The following is a 19,683-nucleotide window of genomic DNA, read 5'->3' as shown; positions in this document are numbered from 1 at the left end:
CAACACAAGTGAGTGACTGTTTCCCACACGATCTTACTTGGACTGCCATTTACTGCACAGAAACATGTGATCCACATTCGCAGCATGTGGTGGATTAATGCATTAACGGACTCCCTGCTCAGCCCGCCATCCTCTTCCACATTTTACTGCATCGTGAGGAGATTACGGTCAGGGACAGGCCATGCCCAGGCGGGACCCTACCATCGCACTGAAAATGAGGGGGGGGGGTGTTCCATGTGGGAAAAAAAAAAGACAGATGGAAGTGAAATATCATTCCTTTGCCGTACAAAGAAATTTCTAGTTAAAAAAAAAAAGACTTGCGCTTCCTAACTGGTCAAAGCAAAGCAGAGGAATTTTCAGTCAATTGCTGGGCCATCTGATGAGGGGAGGGGCAAACCGAGACAGCAGGTGGGCGGGCAAGGAGGTGGGGGGGGGGGTGACTACAGATGTTGCCCGTCCAAATGTTTCGCTTTGAGCGGAAATATTTTTAGTTGAGTTTGCGAGAGTGCCTTAAGAGTCGCAGCATACGAGCGAAACCGGAATGCGCGGCAAACAAAGAAAGAAAACGGCCAAGAGTTGCTAATCATGGCTTTGGCTTGTCTCGGGATCGGCTGTGCCCTCGTGCCATCGAAAGGTAGGGAGGGATCAAGCAGAGGTATTTAATTAAAGACTTGTTTGACAATATTTGTGGGCTTGACGCGATCGGGGTTTTGGGGGCTGAGACGTGATGAGACGGTTTGGAAAAACAAACAAACCAAAAAAAAAAACAATACGCGATCACATATTCAATCAGAATTCGAATATGATGACGATTGGATGATGATGATAACTCGTGATCTGAATATGGCATCAGGGGAATGAGATTTTCTGTGGACAGAATGTAAAACAAAAACCGGGTCATCTACTCAGTGTACGTCTTCAAATTCAATGTGGTCATGTTCGCCAAAACAACTTTACATTGAACCCGTTTTGAAAACAAAAAACTATCTTCAAAGTCATTCTTTCGCATTGAAATTTGATAACTTTCCCTAAGATGACCCAAAAGTTGCTTATTCTCTGCCAGCTAAGGTAAAAAATCAAGCTACTTTTTTGGTAAAGGAGTTTAAAAAGAAAAAAAAAAGAAAATGTTTAAAAATGACACTTGTGCACATCGAGACTGTTACAGGTCAAATTTGACCCGCGTTGACTAAAATATTTAACAATTTGGGTTAAATCAGGAAAAATGGTGGTCATACTGTGTATCTTGAAAACGTAAAAACATTTCACATCATTAATGTGCGTATTTCCTTGACAACATGGTAACAACGTTCAAGAGGGAGCTCGTTAATTCATGTGGCGTCCAACTAAAACGAGGCCACGGCATGCTCAGACTAGGAGACTTGAAACATTGATGATGCGCATCCCGACTATTGCGTCATTGCTATCTTGACTGTTGTTTATCGAGGCACATCCATCGCGGAGGAAAATGACAGCCACTTACTTCATTTGCCATTCGAGGTCGCTCTCTCGGCTCCCTCTCCGCAAAACGACTTGGCCGACGTTCGAAGTTTGTTTCACTCACAAGTCCATTCCGCACGTGCGCTCACAGTCGCTTTCCTTGACGACGTTTGACGCGGATTTTCACGATCGGCAAAAGGTTTCTTCCTCATGCTCACCCCACCACGCCATCCAAACAAAACAAAGGTTACCCACAGGCGTGCTCAACGACCAATAAGAAAGACTCACGCTCACATGGACGCCGACACGGGCAACGACGCAACAAGAAGCAAAAGCAAACCGGGAACTAAATACAAAGAAATTAACGAGACGACAAGGAAGACCTGAACGAGACACAAAGGATCGGCGGGAGCTGATTGGTTCAAACTCGATCTCGGCTAAACCGACACAGGTGGACGCAATGAGCACGACGAGACGCAAGGAAAAAACATGAAAATAAATACTGAACCAAAAACAACGAACAGACGACAAAAAGAAAACAAAAAAACAACCTTGAACATTGCGATGCGACGTGACTGCTCTCGAGCTTTTGTTCTCCTCTCCACAGCTGACCAAGTCGTCGTTCCCGCCGTCCACTGACAAGGTTTTGCACTTAGCGCTAAAGCGTTGCGCTTTGACCCAGATACACACTAATACGACCTCGCTAAATTCGCCAACATCGTGACTCGTCTCCGTCCGCTTTTCCAGTCATTTGATGCGTCCACATTTTAAATGTCGACTGCTGCAGTCACACGACAACCCGACCGATTTGCTGGAAAACTTTCCAGACGCTTTCGCAACTCAAAGGGAAGAAAATCGGAGGCTTGATGAGAACACTCCGTCAAGTTCGATGTTTAAACGACGCAGAACCAAAAAGAACCTTGGTTCTCTAATGTGTGCGCTCACGTTATGGAGAGTTCTCGTGAAGTGTGAAATGAATGAAATCTACAAAAGGTCGCAATTTGCAGGTGAGAGGAATAAATGGATCGAGAGATATGTCAGCAAAAACAGAACTTCTGTTAACAACCCAGGCTAAACTTAGTAGATGGTTGACTTCGACATACTCCCAGGAAATCAATGACGACTTTGGCATCTCAATCGGAAAAAGCACAGAAATGTGTTGACTTTTTTTGTATTCATTTCCCGCCGTTTATGAGCAGTGGGATGACAACGGGTCGCTAGCCAACGTCAACTGGTGTGCTCTTGAGCGCCCTCTTCAGCCACATGAAAAGAAGGCGGACAACCTTGTTGTGGAGGCAAATATTTGAGATGAATGCCTGTGAGACCGGTGTCAAACTCAAGGCCCGGGGGACAGAACAGGCCCGCAACCGCATTTTATGTGGCCCGCGAAGGGCAAATCATGTGCGTCAACTTTTTGTTTTCACAACATGGAGATTTGAGAAGTTGCCAATTATTAGTTACCAATCCTCCCCCTTTTCAAAATAAATTGAAGAAATATTGAACAAACAATGACTGACTGGCTTCTGATTTCAAAAGCGGGTTTCCATCCATTTGTTGTGCGTATGTGATAACGTAAGGTGATCCTCCATTTATTTGGGTTCACACTCATAACGGCCCTCGAAGGGAAACCAGAACGACGTCCACAAAAATGAGGCCTATGAAAATATATCGGAGACGCAACAAGCACTTGCCTCTGTTATTGCAGCGCCGTAATCTTACAGCGGCATCGTGCTATTTCTGCTTTTCGTGATTAATTGTGTCGTGCATGAAATGGACAAGTGAATTGCGGTTGCGTGCCGATTAAAAGCTTCATGCGTTAATGCGACGGGATCTGTATCGGAATCTGTCGCCAACCCTCCAAAATAAATGCCGTGTCCAGTTTCTTACTCTGGTGTCGCTTCGCAGAAGTCGGTTGTTTCCTTACCTCTCGTCTGTCATTTTTCAGCCGTGTCAAACTTGGATATCGAGAGCAAGCTGTCAGTTCACTATCAGGCCCCGTGGCACCAACAACACAACGTGTTCCATCCGTGCACCCGACCACCGTGTCTGGAGGAACTGCGCAAGAACGCTCAGCTCAGCCTCCGAGCCCTGCACAGAGGTGACAAAGTTTTTTGGGCCTGGAGTGGCGTTCCGTTCCGTTCGGTCCTTTCCGATGCGCTCATTCACGCAAGCGCGTTTGTCATTTTCAGACGAAAAACAGAACGAGCGGGCCTCGAGTCGGGAGAGGAACAGAGTGACTATCTCCATCTCGACGGTGCCCCCGATACCCGCCTTCCCCTCACCGCATTCCATCAGGCGGCAACAGCGAAGTCGGCTGGCACGAGCGGTAAGCAGTCAAGGCCAGAGCATGGGCCCCGCTGAATTGGTGAATTTCTTTTTAGGCCATCATGTTTTTCATGCATTTGAACAGTGTAAAGAAATACACGGCAGAATTTAAAGTTGGATGCCTTCAAGTGTCGTTCCACAAATGTCAGGCGGCGCTGAGGTCGACCTTACATAATTTAGTGCAAGAACAAGAGGCAGAGAAGGTGACTACTAGTGATGGGAAAATGAAGCTTCAAATTTGCTTCATGAACCAGCTGTTGTATTTTTGGAGTCCACTAGATGGCACTGTTGCTTTAAAAAAAAAAAAAACACATTTCAGTGTGCTTTCAGCCCAATGTTGAACAGAGAGCGCCATCTACAGGAGTCCAAAAATACGACAAGTGGTTCATGAAGCAAATTTGAAGCTTCATTTACCCATCACTCGTAACTTCCGTATGTGCCAGGAAAAATTGGTGTTCCATCAAAGCGGAAAGAATTCACTACTTACCTTTTTGGATGCTGCGATGCTCCTTATCTGTTAAAAAAAAACTGTTGTTTGAATGTTTTTGTAAGTACTGTAAAGCGGATGCTAATTTTTGTTACCTGTCTGCGGCATTTGATTGGCGTCGCAATGTCGTAGATCTACAGAAATGCACGGAAGCTTTACATAAAATAAATTCAAAAAAATATAGATGAAGAAATAAGTTAGAATATTTAGACGGACAGAGAGAGAGAGAGACAGACTGTGTATAGAAGTATCCAGTCCATTAAAAGAATCTTTTCAATCATCTTGTAAACCGCGGGATAACGGATGAAGTGCAAGTGGACGAGAATGAAATGTGCTTACGATGACAACAGGTCAGCTTTCGGGTTTTTTTGTTCTACTTTCTAACGCGAAATCTTATTGTGGTCTCGTCATGCAGCAAGAACGAGAAGAGCGAGAGCGAGAGTTAAACTATCAACCCAGGAAGGTAAAACAAACACCAAAAAAAATTCCATCTACATGTTTCCACTTCCAGGGGTCACCAACATGTTGAATGCGGGCACCAGGGTGTCGTCCATCAGCTGCGGGTCTGCTCTAAAAATAGTTTGACAGTAAAATGATCAGTTGAAGAGATTTCTAGGAATAAAGTGTTCCATATTAATTGGGAATGATTTATCTGTTTCCGAACAAAACTTTCCATGTACGTTCGTATCATATCATTGTTGATAATTATTGTGGGACATCATGCACATGTCTTCACAGACATAAACAAAATTGTCACCCGATAATTCAAGATAATGAGAACAAATTTGGATATTTCAGAGAATATGAAACCGCTCGGCCTTCACGTTAACCAAAAAGGTTGGTGACCCCTTGATTTACACCGGTGCTTCTGAAATTGTGGGGCGAAGGTGGGGGGTGTGACGCTGACCCTGGGGAACATGCCCCCCCCCAATACTATAATAAAGCGTAATTGCACATCCACTCCACTAGTTGGCAGTGGCGCTCTCTTTGCCCATTGTGCGCAGCGAGTATTAAATTCAAGCTGTAGATTTTGGTTTATTTGGCAACGAAAATTGTGTGAGTTGTGGCGGAGAGTGGATGGTGGTGGGGGGGTGCAAATTGTTTTCTTCTTGCTAGGGGGGGGGGACGTAACGGAAAATAATTGAGAAGCACTGGTTTACATCCCATCATACACTGTAAAAAATGTCATTCCGTTTCGTTCTTATCATGAATCGCAATTTGATGGGTAAACGAACTCACTCGACTCGAGTTGCTCATCATAACGCCACCTCTTTGTGTTTGTTGAAGAATCTTTGCAGTCACGCTAACTCGCGCTGTTATTTCCGTTTGGCTTCTTTAAGGAGAGGACAGTGAGAGAAACGGAAATCCAAACCGTTCCGAGAAAAGTAAGACTGAGACGCGAGGACACGTTTCAGATGGTCGAGATTCAAATTCCAGCATCAATTGATGTGTACAAAATGTCGACCGATATTCTTTTGTTTTCTTCCTCTGCAGGAGAGACCGGGGCGAGAAGCGGATATTCAGACGATACAAAGAAAGGTACGGCGGATTGTGGCTAGATGCACTTCAAAGACTTAAACAATGAGGCATGCTTAGTCTCTGAAGGATAAAAAAAAATCCAAATGAGGATTTTGCTAATAATAAGGACGATAGTTGTACAAGACACAAATGGACCTTGTATTGTGATGCAAGAACATGGAATGAAACTCATGATTTCATCTTTTTATTTGTATTAATTCTTCATGACATCTTTTGTCCTTTCTTTTTTTTTTTTTCCATTTATTTATAGTTTGAGTGCTTTTACTCACTTCATCCTATTGAGGGATGCATCTTCATCCCGTGGACCAGAAAGGTATTCGATCTTTCTCGTGGGTTCAACTTCACTCTGACTGTCCATTTGACGTTTTCTGTTGGATTCATTCATCAAAAGTAGAAACGTTCCAGAATTGGACTCCTTTCCATTTCAAATAACTCGTGCACAAAAACAGAAACATGCATTTAAAAGCTACTTTTTTTTTCTCTCTAGTGGTGCAACTGTAAGTACTACTTTCCTATTTGAATCCTGCTTTTTGTGCATGACTTTTATTTGAAGACTACCTCAACGGGCGAGGGAGACGATGATGAGGTGTTAACGGGTCACAAAACAAAGAGCTCGGCGCCCGCTGTGCCGTCCATCCAGGACAAAGAGACCAAATGGTCCAAGGAAAACGTTTCCCACTCGGATCAGAAGACAACTTCGGATGATTCTCGTGCCGTCTCCTCCTGCATCATCCCCATCAATGTCACAGGTAAATAGAAATATTTGAAATGTATTCCATCATTTCCAAAAATGAAAATGTTTTTTTTTTCAGGAGTTGGATTCGATCGAGAGGCGAGTGCACGTTGCTCCCTTGTCCATTCGCAGTCAGTTCTTCAGAGAAGAAGAAAGTTAAGGAGGAGGAAGACCATCACTGGAATACCCAAACGAGTACAACAGGACATGGGTACGTTGGCTCATATTGAGATTGATTTTTTTATAGATTCATGGATGGCTCAGATCTGGAGAAAGATCATATTATTACACCCATCCATTGTTTGATGGACAATAACGACATCCCATACATGAAAGGAATAACTAAAAAGGGCCATACCACAAGAAAGTGACTTTTTATTTGCTTCGATATGAGTCTCGGAAGGGTTTGTCTTACCATCAATTTGGGGACGAGGTGAGGGTGTATTTTTGTTTGCCGGAGTGTCGACTGCCTGCGCCACATGCACAGATCTGCACAAAAGACATTGATTTTAATTGTTGTCATTGGGTGGGGCTTGGTAATGACAAGACCCCGCCCCATCGCCCGAAAAAAAGGGTCGCGTTCATCAGGGATGTGTTTTATTTGGGTGAAAAAAATATTTTCCTTTTGAAAATATCAAATATAAAATCGAAATATTTGCAGGCTATCAGAGGATCATTCCCATGAATTATTTTCCGCAATTAATGATTCTAAAATTGATAAATAATCTTTAAATCTACTAATATTTGGACTTGAAAATACCACAGACGCAATAAACTTTGCTGCATTTTGTCTGAAAAACTTTCTAAAGCATTTGACAACTTTTCAAATAGTGCTTTGGATTTTAGCATGATAGCGGTTATTCATTGGGGTTTATCGACGAAAACCGAAGACCCACCAAAAAAAAAAAGAAATAGCAAAATGAATACTTTTATGTCTCCTATTTCCTGTGATGTAAACACTCGCACCCAAAACAAAAGCAAGAAAAGGCACCAAAAGATCTGAGCTATCTCCTGGTTCACCTTTGCTTTTTTTTTTTTAATTGCTTTATTTTTTCATGTGCATGAGTCTTAGTAAACAATGTAAAATTGTAATGTAATTCTGCATTCAAAATGAGACCGTCCTGTTATAGTCTCAACAATTTTACTTTGGGACTAAAAAACGAAAAAGCAAACCAGAATTTGCTAAGAGGCATTATTCCCGTCTTGTGGTTCATCATCGCTCCCTCATATTCCATAATGAAAGTGACTTAAACGTGACATTACTGAGACTCAGCATGCTATGTCATTTTACATTCAGACTCGGATGAATCACCAGTAGCAAGAGAGCGGACAGTAATTGTCCATGCCAATCCGCACCAACTCTCGCTGTGTCACGAAGACTTCTCAATTAGTGGTCGCCTTCACCACACTCGAGACTCTGGCTGCCAAACAGACGATTTCCTCATAGCATGTAAGTTCCTCTGAATGTTTCCTCATGTCATTCCTTTCCATTTGTCCACCAGGTTGTTCAAAGAACGACTTGCTGACACCAACACATTAGACATCCGAATAACGTTTCATACAAATAGAGAATGACTGGATAATTTCACGTCAACTTTTTACGATTGCTACAGTATATTGTTGGGGGGGGGGGAAGGACCATCACCACTTTTAAGTACAGTGAACCCACGCTATTCACGGGAGGAGAACTAAATGAGTTGATGCCGCCCATCTCCAGCCTCCAACCCACAAACAAAGGGGACTTGTATTCTCCAGAGATGCCACAAGAGGGCGGCAAAGCGCATCAAATGGAGACTTCAATTGGATCTATTCAGTGAATGTGGGCTGTAGAAAGGGCGGCACCATGGCCTCACAGTGCAGAGGTCGTGAGTTCGATTCCAGCTCCGGCCTTCCTGTGTGGAGTTTGCATGTTCTCCCCGTGCCCGTGCGGTTTCCTCCCACGTTCCAAAAACTTGCAGGGCAGGTTGATTGGACACCCTTAATTGGCCAAAGGTGTGAGCGTGAGCGCGGATGGTTGTTTGTCTATGGCAACCAGTTCAGGGTGTAGCCCCGCCTACTGCCCGAAGTTAGCTGGGATAGGCTCGTGAGGACAAGTGGATGGATGGTCTGTAGCAACACAGACGTCCGACCGCGACTATGCAGGGGTTCACTGTCGATGGAACGCCGTGAAATTCAAGTGATGTCATGAATGTCTCCCTCTCTTGTCACTGTGCAGGTACGGCCGCTCCTTCCAGGAGACGCATTCGAGCTCAACGAGGCCATCAGGGAATCCCGGCATCTCTTTCCCACTCGACCGGCAACATTTCTTCCCTCGGTGACCAGTCGGATTCTACGTACACGAGTACGGCGACCCACACGGGACGTTTGCGATCTCGCAGCCTCCCGCGAGAAGGCGGTCGCCTGGTGGATAGCGATGAGGACGACGATGACAATTATGACGATGATGATGACGAGGATGAAGAATTATCGCCGTACGAAACCGAGGATTTTATCCCCGCCGGCCCGAGTCCGAGGCTGAAGATGATGATGATGAAGGATGAAGAGGAGAGCACGGATGACCAGGCAGCTCCGGAGCCACTGCAACTAGGAAGCCTAAAACGGTTGCAACGATCCGCGGAACGAGATCGAGGAGGAGGGAGCCCGGAGCAATGCTGGATGGAGAGAGGGCGTTCTCGCTTGCCCCGCAAAGCTGACACGGGCAGCTGCGAGATCTCCTCGAGTTCGGACACGTTCAGTAGCCCGATTCACTCGGTGTCGACCACCGGCGCGCTGAGTAGCCATGTGGACCACAAGGAAGACCATCAGTCTTCCAGCGGAAATTGGAGCGGTTCCAGTTCTACCTGCCCATCCCAAACCTCCGAAACCATCCCCCCGCCTTCTTCTCCACCACTTACGGGCTCGTCCCACTGCGACTCGGAGCTGTCGCTCAACGCGGTACCCAATGCCATGGATGAGGGCTTTTCCCTGGATCCCTCGTATCATTCCGAACTGAGACCTCAAGGACCGGGACACAGGTCAAGCTCGTTCACGTCCTCGGCAACAGACCAGCTGGACGATGCAGGAGTCAGTACGGCCAGTGAGGGGGAATGGGCATATCCTCCAGACCAGGACCAGCTTGACCCAGACCAATACCATGAGCAGACCCAAAAGGCGTCTCAAACCCAGGACTATTGCTCAAACCAAGCTCTCGAAGACCAAACGTGTTTCAGTGAAAAGACCAACACTGACAAAGACGCTGGCTCTCATTGCTCGTCGGATGCAGACGGCTTGTACGCATCGGAGCAATTTGGGAAGAGTCATCCGAGTTATGGTCACTACCTTTATAGCTATGCAGACCCGGGGACCCAACCCAACATTTTAGAAGCACATCCCATTTCATCCCAAGGAGTTTACTCGTCAGCCTCGTCTGGCGACAAAACGGGCACGATGACGCTGGGGAGGCCCTGTCGTCCGCTGAGGAAAGCCAAACTCAAACCTCCGCCACCTTTGCGAACGTCCTCTCTGAAAGAGGCTAATAGTAGCGTCGACGTGGGAACGGACACGCAAGCGGATCACGACCAACCAAAGACGGTTAGCGAACCCGACGTTACTTTGTCTTCCGCAGATATTAAGTTGGAACTGGAACTCGGAGGTATTCCAGAACCGTTAGAGACGTCGTGTCTTGTGGCGGAGCCCATGGGAACGTGGGTCATGGGTCTCGGAGAAACTGTGGACATTGTGGAACCCATGTCCTTTAGCTCGGCAGACACGCACTCGTTTAAGGACGAAGGCGCCGTGCAATCGGACTATGCAGACCTTTGGCTTCATAATAACGACTTGAAGTCCAACAGTTGCGAGTACAAATCCCTGTCCAACTCGAGCACCGCAACAGGCACGACCGTGATGGATTGTATCAAGTCACCGGACAGCTCGTCCTCCTCCACCGACACGCAATCCCAGACTCTGTTCCAATCTTCTGAGACCAGAGCTGCGAGTCCACCCCACCCGCCCGGAGACTTCAAACTGGGCTCCCCGGAGAAGTTGGCCGGTCTGGCATCACCCTCCAGCGGTTACTCAAGTCAATCCGAAACACCGACGTCCACGTTGCCCTCCACTTCAGCAGCATTCTTCCCCGGCCCGTTGTCCCCTTCCAGCGGCAAAAGGAAGCCCAAAGTGCCAGAGAGAAAGTCTTCTCTTTCGTCCTTGCAACACCTTCCGAGAGACGCCGCTTCTATGGCCTCGGCTTACAAGCGAGACCCCGACTTCCCGCCGCCACCTTCTCAGCTCGATCTTAATATTCTTCACGGTGGCTACGTCAGACATACGCTCTCCCACCGAACACAACACCTGCACACGCTTCACCACAGCAAACACCGAGGAACAAATTCTATTCCAACGGCAACAAAGATGTCGGCCCCAGAGACATTGAATAATAACCCTCCACCGTGCGCCAACGCTGCCGCTTTGATTCCGAGCTCCAACATGTTGGCCATCACGCCATCAATTCTACGTTCGGTGCAGCTTCATTCTGTCAGCAAATCTGCTCACGTCGTAACCAGCGCAGACCCGGAATCGGCAACTGTGACCAAACCCAAATGTCCTTTGAGTGGTGCAACTCTAGCCCCTCCCCCAATCAACACTAGGCCGCTCCCTCCTCGTAGACCGCCCCCCAGACCCCCAACTCAGGACCACACCTCCTCCCCCGATCACCCTCATCCACCTCCCCCCGGACGTCACCCCGATGGGCCTCCTTCTTACGAAAGTCTTCTACTCAGACAAGATCGATATGGGCCCGGAACCTTCTGGTCCATGACAGCATTCAGGACTCGTTTCGACCCATTTTCGGAACTCTCAGATGACAGTTCGCCTTTGCATCGGCCAGTGCCGCGTGCTCCTCACCCTTCGCCAGTGGATCTACACACACATATCCGCTCGCACGCAGAGTTTCGAGGGCTCACACACTCAGCGCGCGCACACCCAGAGTTTCGGATCCTGGGCGAGCGTTCTTTTTCCCAAGATGATGATGACGATGATGAAGACGAGGAAGAAGAAGAACCCCAGAGGGCCTCATGTCACAGGGTGGGCCTGCGAACAGATCACCCTCCCCCTCCGGCCTACGACTTTGCTGGAGGATCCCACCTGGACTCAGGGCCCTGGACTTGTCCAGTCAAAGTGCCTGGTACCACAGTGGAGACATCGCATCCTTACCTAATCAGCGATGGCAGGAGGATCAGACAAGTGGTGCAGGAAGAAGAGGAAGAGACATCAGGTGCTACCAGAAGTGCCCATCACCTGCTGCCGCATGACAATAAAGACGACTCCACCACTCCTGACACAGAAGACTATTTCAGTAAAGGTAGGTTTGAAAAAAAAGAAAACGGCTAAATAACGTGGACGCCACATCGTACGGGGGCCTCTTGCCAGCGTCGGCACTGTTGGTTGAAATAAAGGGTTTAAAAAAATGGCAATTGATTGTGCTTTCAGCAGTTTGGACAGAGAGTGCCATCTAGAGGAGTCCAAAAATACGACAACTGCTTCATGAAGCACATTTAATAATAATAATATTCCCTTTATTAGTCCCACAATGGGGAAATTCGAGATTCGAACCCAGGCCTCCTGGGGAGACTGGGTCCTGAACGCGGCGCCTTAGACCACTCGGCCATCCTGGCAGCCAGCTTCATTTAGCCATTACTAGTTTGAAACCGTGGGATCACCTTTCAAGGACAATTTTTTTGTTTATTTTTATTTTTTGTTTATTCTGACACGGTTGCCGTTCCAAATGATCACTTTTTAAGCAACCAAGCTAATTTAATTCAACAAAATGGCTCCTGAGGTTCTGACGTCACGTCCGTCTCATAGAACAAAATCTCTGCCCATGAGGGAGATTTGGCTCAAATCTCACTCGCGTTTCCAGAAAGGAAAATAGTGTGATGCAATGTGCAGTTTAAATTTAAGAACCATATAAGCCAAAGTTGAATCACTAAAACTGAAAACCAAGTTGGTCCTTCATGGTAAAATGTGAAAATGTGTATTTTTGTCTTCAGTAGCCGACTTATAACCAAGAATTTGTATTTTCAACTGAATACTTGAGATAATTTTCAGTTAAACATGAAAAATATTCGCTAGCTGCAGCCGTATGAGATGTCAATGTGTTCTGTTGCAGATTCCACCCCCACTGACAACTCTCTTTCACCTTTGACGGATGACGCCAAAGTGGACGACGACATTACAACATCACCCAACAAGTCCAGAACGACCGAGGATCTGTTTGCCATGATACACAGGTACCGTCAATTAACCACGACATGAGTCGATCGAAAGCACCGCAACGACAAGCCCGAACCTGACAGCGTCAACGCCGTCGTCTTCACCAGAGCCGTTTGTCTCAGGGCTGGTCAAACTTTACGGGGGTGTTTAGGGGTCCAAAGCTTGACTTCGTTTAAATGCCTTTATGCGCATATTTATTAAACAACTTTAGCGATTTAGAACATGTAAAAGCTTTTTTAGGTCTTAGAAAATAGACAACTCCGTTTTAAAAGTCGAACAAAAAGTGCACGGAGCTCCCAGGCTCAGCTGCGTGTCTTAAAGTTCAATGAAAACAAACAACTCTTTCAAGTTGAATAGTTTTCTTTTAGTTGTGAGTTGTCTAAACTAATATTGATTCAAGTCCTCCTGTAGTGCGTGTGGCTCAAGGTGAAAAAGCAAACAGGCAGCTTACTGCTCATTGGCTGCTACCCACTGCATAAGGAACCATTCAGATGGTGCTGTGGGCGGGACAATCTGCTTCTGCAGGCAGGGCCACCAGCACAACAGAGAGAGGCCGATCATCAATCTCGCACTAATTGTGTGCTTATTTTTAATTAGAATAGTTTTGTTTTTTTTTACTTTAAGAAAAACATTCAGATCTTTATCTGTACAGTATTGATCCAATTGTGTCAACTCGATTCTGACTTTTTCCATTCAGATCCAAAAGAAAGGTCCTGGGCCGCAAAGATTCGGGAGACTTAAATGCGAAGTCTCGTCTGTGCCCCGCCGCAGCAGTCAATCCGAACAACGTCGTCTCCAATGCCATTATGCCGCCGCCGCCGCCGCCGCCGCCGCTCAACGCGCCAGCCACCATAGCCGCCGCTTCTGGCTCGCAACGTGTCCCGGTTCCCATCTACCGCAGCGCCAAGAAATCCAGTACCTCCAATGAAGAGTTCAAACTCCTGTTGCTTAAGAAAGGCAGCAGATCGGATTCTAGTTACCGCATGTCAGCCACAGAAATTCTGAAGAGCCCGATAACGCCAAAGACTCACGGGGAATCCATTGTGGAAGGCCCCATTGGTCAAGCTGAAGACACGCCCCCAGTGCAGCAGGAGCCACCACTTTCCAACTTGGACCCGATCCAGATACCGGGCCTCTTTCCCAGGGCCAACTCGGAGAGCTTCACCCCCAAAATCCTGCCTCTGACCGCCGCATCTCGACAGGGACGTTCTCGGGTCCCGCCAGTAGCCAACAGTAGTCGCTACAGCACTCGTAGCCGCCTCTACACGGCTCCCATGCAAGCCATTTCCGAAGGCGAGACCGAAAACTCAGATGGAAGTCCCCATGACGACAGATCGTCGTAGAATTTCTTGACCGATAATTCTCCTTTTTTCAAAATGGCCTCCTCCCTACTTTTATAATATTGGGTGTCTCGTGATGCACCCCAAAATCTGACTGTTGCTAAAATGTGCCCACTATTTGGAATTGCCGTGGAACTGTTGGCTTTCACAGGAACCTGAATGACAAAGGGTCATTATTAAAAAAAAGTTGACCGTAAAACTATATCAAAAGGATAGCTCCCTCATAGATGAAATATCTATTTTGATTGAACTGTCTTTTATATACTAAAAAGGAAAAATAAAGATCCCGCAAGACATTTGGTGAAAGGACTGCATGTGCGAGCACATGCAAGATTCGCTGAGATTTGTACCTCCTTTCTTGTTTGCCGTGGGTGTGTGAGCTGTTGAGCAACTTTTTTTTTTTTCAAATTAAAAATCCATACAAAATGTAATATTGTGAAAACTGTCGATGCCCAAAGCAGTAACCTCATTCGAAATCAGCCTGGCAACAAGCAAGGTTTATCTCGTGCGTCGGTTGCAAAACGCTCCCAAACGCAGCGCCAGGTTGACATCAGGAGTCCAGCTCACAAAAATTCAATCCGATGCATGTATTTTTGTAAACCAAACATGATGCTGAAGTCTCATCATGTGGCATGACCCGAATGGGAACATCCCGTCTCCATTCTCAAGTGTTTGTCAACATTTTTGTGCTTCCTTTGGATCATCTTAAAAACGGAGCCTGTGAAACGTTTTGATTTTCATTTTTTTTTTTTTTTTTATGCTGAGAATTTAAGGAGCAAGTGGGCCCGTTACCGGAGTGGAAGACTTTGGGACAATCGCAGTGGCCTTTCTTTGCTCGATTTGCTTGCGTTTAGCGTGACTCGACATCACATTTGAAACCGTGTCGGGCTGTTCCGACTTGAAGAAGAAAAGAAGCATTTTAAGGCGCTTTTATCGGCACGCTTTGAGTGCAAATGGTGAAAATGCTTTAGCGGGTCCCCAATCGGGTTGACCAGAGAGTCATTTGCAAAGCTTTCCAATAACCGACCTCTCTTTTGCACTTAATGATTCTTTGAGAATATTCAAAAAGAGTTCTATCTTCTAATGAAATTCCATATGTATATTTGTATTGAATTTAAAGTCATATCTATATAAAAGAACGACAAGACATTTTTAACAAGAGTGTAGCAAAGAAGATCAGGTCTCACTGACAACATGACAGAAATCTGAACAAATGAACACTGTTCTCTCCGAGTTGCCTATCCTTCACTTGCACTGACCCAGTAGCACGAGACAGGTGAGAGCTCAACCCACTGCCAAATCTACAAATGCCACCAAAGAGTACATTGGTCAATATTAAAGGGGAAGTCCACCCCAAAAAACACTTAAGAAAATGTTCCAAATGCAGCATCGCGAGTCAATTCTGATTTATAATGTGTTTGTGAAATATGAGTAGTTATTGTCGATCTCGGGGGGGGGGGCGGCCTTTTTGTCACTGGCTGATGACTAAAAATGTCATCACAATTGTTCAGCTAACGACCAATCATGGCTCAGGTTCAGAAAACAGGTGAGCTGTGATTGGTCATTACCTGAGCCCAAGCAACCGCGATGTCATTTGCAGTTGAAAGAAAGTCGGGCGGTGATTCTTTAACATACCACTAGAGGGAGCTCTCACACAACTCAACACAGAAATGTGACGAGTAGAAAAGGACCATCGGTTAACAGCTTGAACTCTCACCTGCCTATCACAGCAAACATGACATGACATTCAGAGACCGCACTTCGAAAGGAACCATTCACTGTATTCTGTGAATACCTCAACAAACATTATGCTTTTACTGTAAATGCAAAAAGATAGATAGGACAGACGCATACTCAGCGAACGTGAACTCGAGAAATGACACTGTGTAACTTGGAGTGAGTACAAAGCTGTGAATTGCGCATCGGAATTTTCAATTCATAACACCCACACGGCGACATGGCACTTGTTCTTGACCATCGTTTTATTTGTTGTGTTTTCTATCGCATGCAATAAGACACAAATGACAAAAGAAAAAAAAAAAAGGACACCACCATATGATTATTTTTAATCTGAGGGATGTCTCCAGATGAGAAAAGAATTTGTATTTTCTGTTCTAATGTCAAGTTCAATAGTGTGTTCAATAGATGTACAAACTGTCTGGCTAATTCTGTTCTGTATAGTTGTGATCACAACAGGGGTTTATCTTGTACTGTATATCTTACTCACTGGACAATCATATGTTTAAGAGACTGAAAAGAAAATGATATATGAAAATTGGAAAAAATTGTGGTGCTGGGTCCTCGTCTTGCTTGAGCCCCAAAAGTTGGTGTGAGAGATATTTTTACTTTCAATTGGAAAAGGACAACTTGGAAATAAAAAAAAAAAAAAAAACAGCAACAATAAAAGGCTCAAAAGTGACTTGTAAAATAGTCGTTCTAACTTTTGTTATTTTTTAAAACTTGAATTCCAGTTTAATATGATAGAAAACGGATGCGATTGGGTTATCTCTCTGCCACTTGAAGAATGCAATGTGAAAATTCTATTTTAAAACTGGGAAAAAAGAAAAAAAAAAGAACACTGAAAGCATTGAAGATTTGTCTGGTGTGTTTGTTTTTCCGTACTGTACCCGTCACTTATCCTAACGGCGTAGTGACACAAATTGTATTATTTTTGAATTCAGTGGATCAATGACAACACAATTGGCTAAGTAAGACAACGTGTGGGCTTTGCATTCAAACTCAATTTTAGCACTTATGAGTTAAATTATTAAACCTCATTTTACTTGGGAGACCAACAAAAACAAGATTCTTAAAATCATAACTATAATTTGTTGCAAGTGTTTCAATGTTTGCATACAATTTTGCTCTCATGAAATGTGACAGACACTGAGCCATTTTTTTCAAAGGTGTACAGTATGGAATAGCACTAAACAGAGTTTAAAAATTTCCAATATATGTGAGAAATTACGCAAGTGAAACTGTCTATTTAAAAGAGGCTCCAAGTTTAAAGGTAGCTAGGACATAACAGATTTGAATCATTTTTGTATTTTTGTATAAACTTGTAAATATGTTTTTAAAAGAAAACAATGTTGAAATTCTTTCTTTTGTAAAATAACCAAATAAAAGAATGAAAACAAATGTTTTTTTCTGATTTATTCCAATCGATTGTCGGGCTTTTTTGAACAGTAATAATAATAATTTGGAAAAAAAAAACAGGGTTGGCAGAGGGGGTGAAGAAATTGAACATGACTATGGAAGGAATTGGAATAAAGAAAAGAATAGAAAATTGGCCAATTTATATTATACAAGGTCCCCACAAAATCCATCCATCCATTATCTATTATCCAAGTAGTGTATCCTGACAGTCAAGACTAATAACGCAGTCTTATAACCCCTTAATGAGAAGTGCACCATCATAATATGAACACTAGATGGCAGCATGTTCACATACTGTAAAACATTCTGTAAGAGTGGTCCAAAATTGACTGCAGACTGCAAATGTTGCTTTAGAGTTGTGTTCTAATATTAAAGAGTATCCTCAAGTCTACTCCCAAGTACTAGAACGTGATATTTGCAATAAGGCTTAATTAAGCGAGGTATCAATTATTATTTGTATCCCTCCTGCACCCCAACACCCAAACCGCACCGTCCCCAAAACATTGCAGTGCTCTTTGATGTTTCAGCGTGACGATTAATTATGGACTAAATAGACTTTGGGGGGGACGGGACCCCTCAAGAAAATGCATTATAATTTATTACATGTCAGGTCGTGATGAACTAAAGTTGAATGTTTTCAATTTAAATGAATTTAATTTACAATTGGTACATTCAGCAATATTCTAGACAACTAATGACTGGATTATACACCATCAAAATGTGCGTCAATAAATGTACATTCGCCAGAACTAACAATATATCCAGGCTGTTACTTGAAATGGACAGTATGTAGTTAGGTTCGGCATTCACTTGTCATTTTTTGAGGGGGATGTCATTCGTTATTTGCTGAAAAAGGAACCGTTGAAGTGAGTTCAAAAGTTTGTTTTAGACCAAAGCAGTCCTCTGCCTCTATCTTGTGGTACTTATCGCCTCGAGTATTCGTGGCAGGGCTGATTTTCTATTTGTCACAAATAGCGTGCACACGGCGATGCTCTTGGCCTCAGGTCTCAACAACTAAGAATGACAAGTGGAAATGTTTTATTGTGTGGATGCATATAAATAAACACATTGTTGGAGTGGAGCGTAAAAAGTTTATATGTACACACAAGATGCTGCAGGGCATTAAATGACAAGGCATTTCAAATATACATACTGTACTTGGTTATACTGTCGCTCGTTCTTAATGATGCACGAACACAAACGCTACGATAAAATATCCTCCAAGAACCTCCTAAAACCTGAGTTTCACATTAAAGCCGGATGGTTTCAAGTATGAACTTGTTACCAAGACGGAGAGCAAAAGTGTGGAATGGGGCAAAAGCAAACGTTGGTTTGGTTTGAACAGTTTTCGGAATCAGAAAACAGCAAAGAAAAAAATAAAAACCGGCAAACAGCAAATCAGTCGTCACTCGGACGCCAGAAGTCATGCTGTCGTTTTTTAGACAGAAAACGCGAACAAACACTTACGCTTAATGGGCTTTTCTCCGAGCAGTGGATCGACCGCAACTGGACTATTCCGGTTAAAATGTTTCACCTTTCATCCGAGCAGACTTCAGCGTCCCCGACCCACTCCCCGCCGCATTTTCATTTCAAAACAAACCTACACCGTAGAGTAAATACTCGCAGCGCACAATGGGCAAGGAGAGCGCCACTGCCAACTACAGCTGTGGATGCGCAATTACACTTTATGGTCGTACGGCGGGAAAAAAAAAAGCATGTTCCCCAAGGGTCACACACGCCCCGCCCCCCCCTCCATTTGAGAAGTACTGAATTAACTTAAATGATCTAAATTCCATCACAATTGTAACACTAGCGCGCAATATGTACTCTTGAGAACATGTTGGACTTTTCTGGAAGGCGGATTTCCACAGCAACAGCCAGGCTAGAGCCGCACTATCTCACCTACGTGCAAAAACTCATGAAGCCTGCTCAGATGAGAGACAAAAGGCCATCGAAGAAAACCAGAAGAGTTCATCTGCAATCGATGCAATGCCCTGAGAATCCAATAACCTGCAGGAATGAGAATATTCAAAGGCTCGATACACTTTTAATACACAACAAAATGCCTAAGAAACTTTTGGCATCATTAAACAAACCTCCTACTGTCCCGGGAACACTTTTTTTTTGTGCAGCAATGGCAGTAAATTACCTCGCCTTTACTTCAGTGTCAATACTTGCATGGTTCCAGTCATCATGTTTAAGTGTACGTAACGGTCAAAAGATAATACAACAAAGGTCAAACTCAAGGTGAATCCATTGAGCTCATGAAACAGAGAGAAGTAACAACATTTTGTGAGTTTCAGCATGAGTGCAACACCGTCAGCAAAAAATGATGGATTCAATTCTTAAGTTGGTCAGTTATTGAGAAAAAAAACGACATTCTGGCACTTCCGCCTCACTTCGCACATGCACGCCTGGGG

The 19,683-nt window shown here is 44.6% G+C and overlaps 1 protein-coding gene and 1 long non-coding RNA gene across 5 annotated transcripts in view; one reads left to right on the top strand and one right to left on the bottom strand.

Annotated features, from left to right (window-relative positions):
- LOC148337629 (uncharacterized) overlaps nt 1-1,818 on the bottom strand; it is a 28,306-nt gene extending 26,488 nt beyond the window's left edge. The window contains exon 1 of the long non-coding RNA XR_015843221.1: nt 1,481-1,818. This is a non-coding gene — a long non-coding RNA (uncharacterized LOC148337629). The remainder of the gene's footprint in view (nt 1-1,480) is intronic.
- The window catches only part of nhsb (Nance-Horan syndrome b (congenital cataracts and dental anomalies)), a 40,417-nt gene extending 25,574 nt beyond the window's left edge, over nt 1-14,843 (top strand). Inside the window, exons 1-13 of one of the 4 annotated variants that reach the window (XM_088296606.1) lie at nt 504-634; nt 3,383-3,535; nt 3,627-3,763; nt 4,665-4,712; nt 5,590-5,634; nt 5,744-5,788; nt 6,039-6,101; nt 6,342-6,537; nt 6,601-6,732; nt 7,819-7,971; nt 8,737-11,856; nt 12,664-12,784; nt 13,465-14,843. In XM_088296606.1, the coding sequence (XP_088152732.1) occupies nt 586-634; nt 3,383-3,535; nt 3,627-3,763; nt 4,665-4,712; nt 5,590-5,634; nt 5,744-5,788; nt 6,039-6,101; nt 6,342-6,537; nt 6,601-6,732; nt 7,819-7,971; nt 8,737-11,856; nt 12,664-12,784; nt 13,465-14,110 (4,908 nt within the window). In that variant the 5' untranslated portion in view covers nt 504-585 and the 3' untranslated portion in view covers nt 14,111-14,843. Of the gene's footprint in view, nt 1-503; nt 656-3,382; nt 3,536-3,626; nt 3,764-4,664; nt 4,713-5,589; nt 5,635-5,743; nt 5,789-6,038; nt 6,102-6,341; nt 6,538-6,600; nt 6,733-7,818; nt 7,972-8,736; nt 11,857-12,663; nt 12,785-13,464 lie in introns of those variants that run through there. The other 3 variants (XM_088296605.1, XM_088296603.1, XM_088296604.1) reach the window with 3 other exon arrangements.
- Nucleotides 14,844-19,683: the final 4,840 nt, after the last annotated feature.

The sequence above is a fragment of the Idiotropiscis lumnitzeri genome, chromosome 5 (assembly GCF_059441095.1).
Source record: "Idiotropiscis lumnitzeri isolate Australia: NSW breed Sydney's pygmy pipehorse chromosome 5, RoL_Ilum_1.0, whole genome shotgun sequence".
Classification (NCBI taxonomy): Eukaryota; Metazoa; Chordata; class Actinopteri; order Syngnathiformes; family Syngnathidae; genus Idiotropiscis; species Idiotropiscis lumnitzeri.
This window is presented reverse-complemented; position numbering and strand designations above follow the sequence as displayed.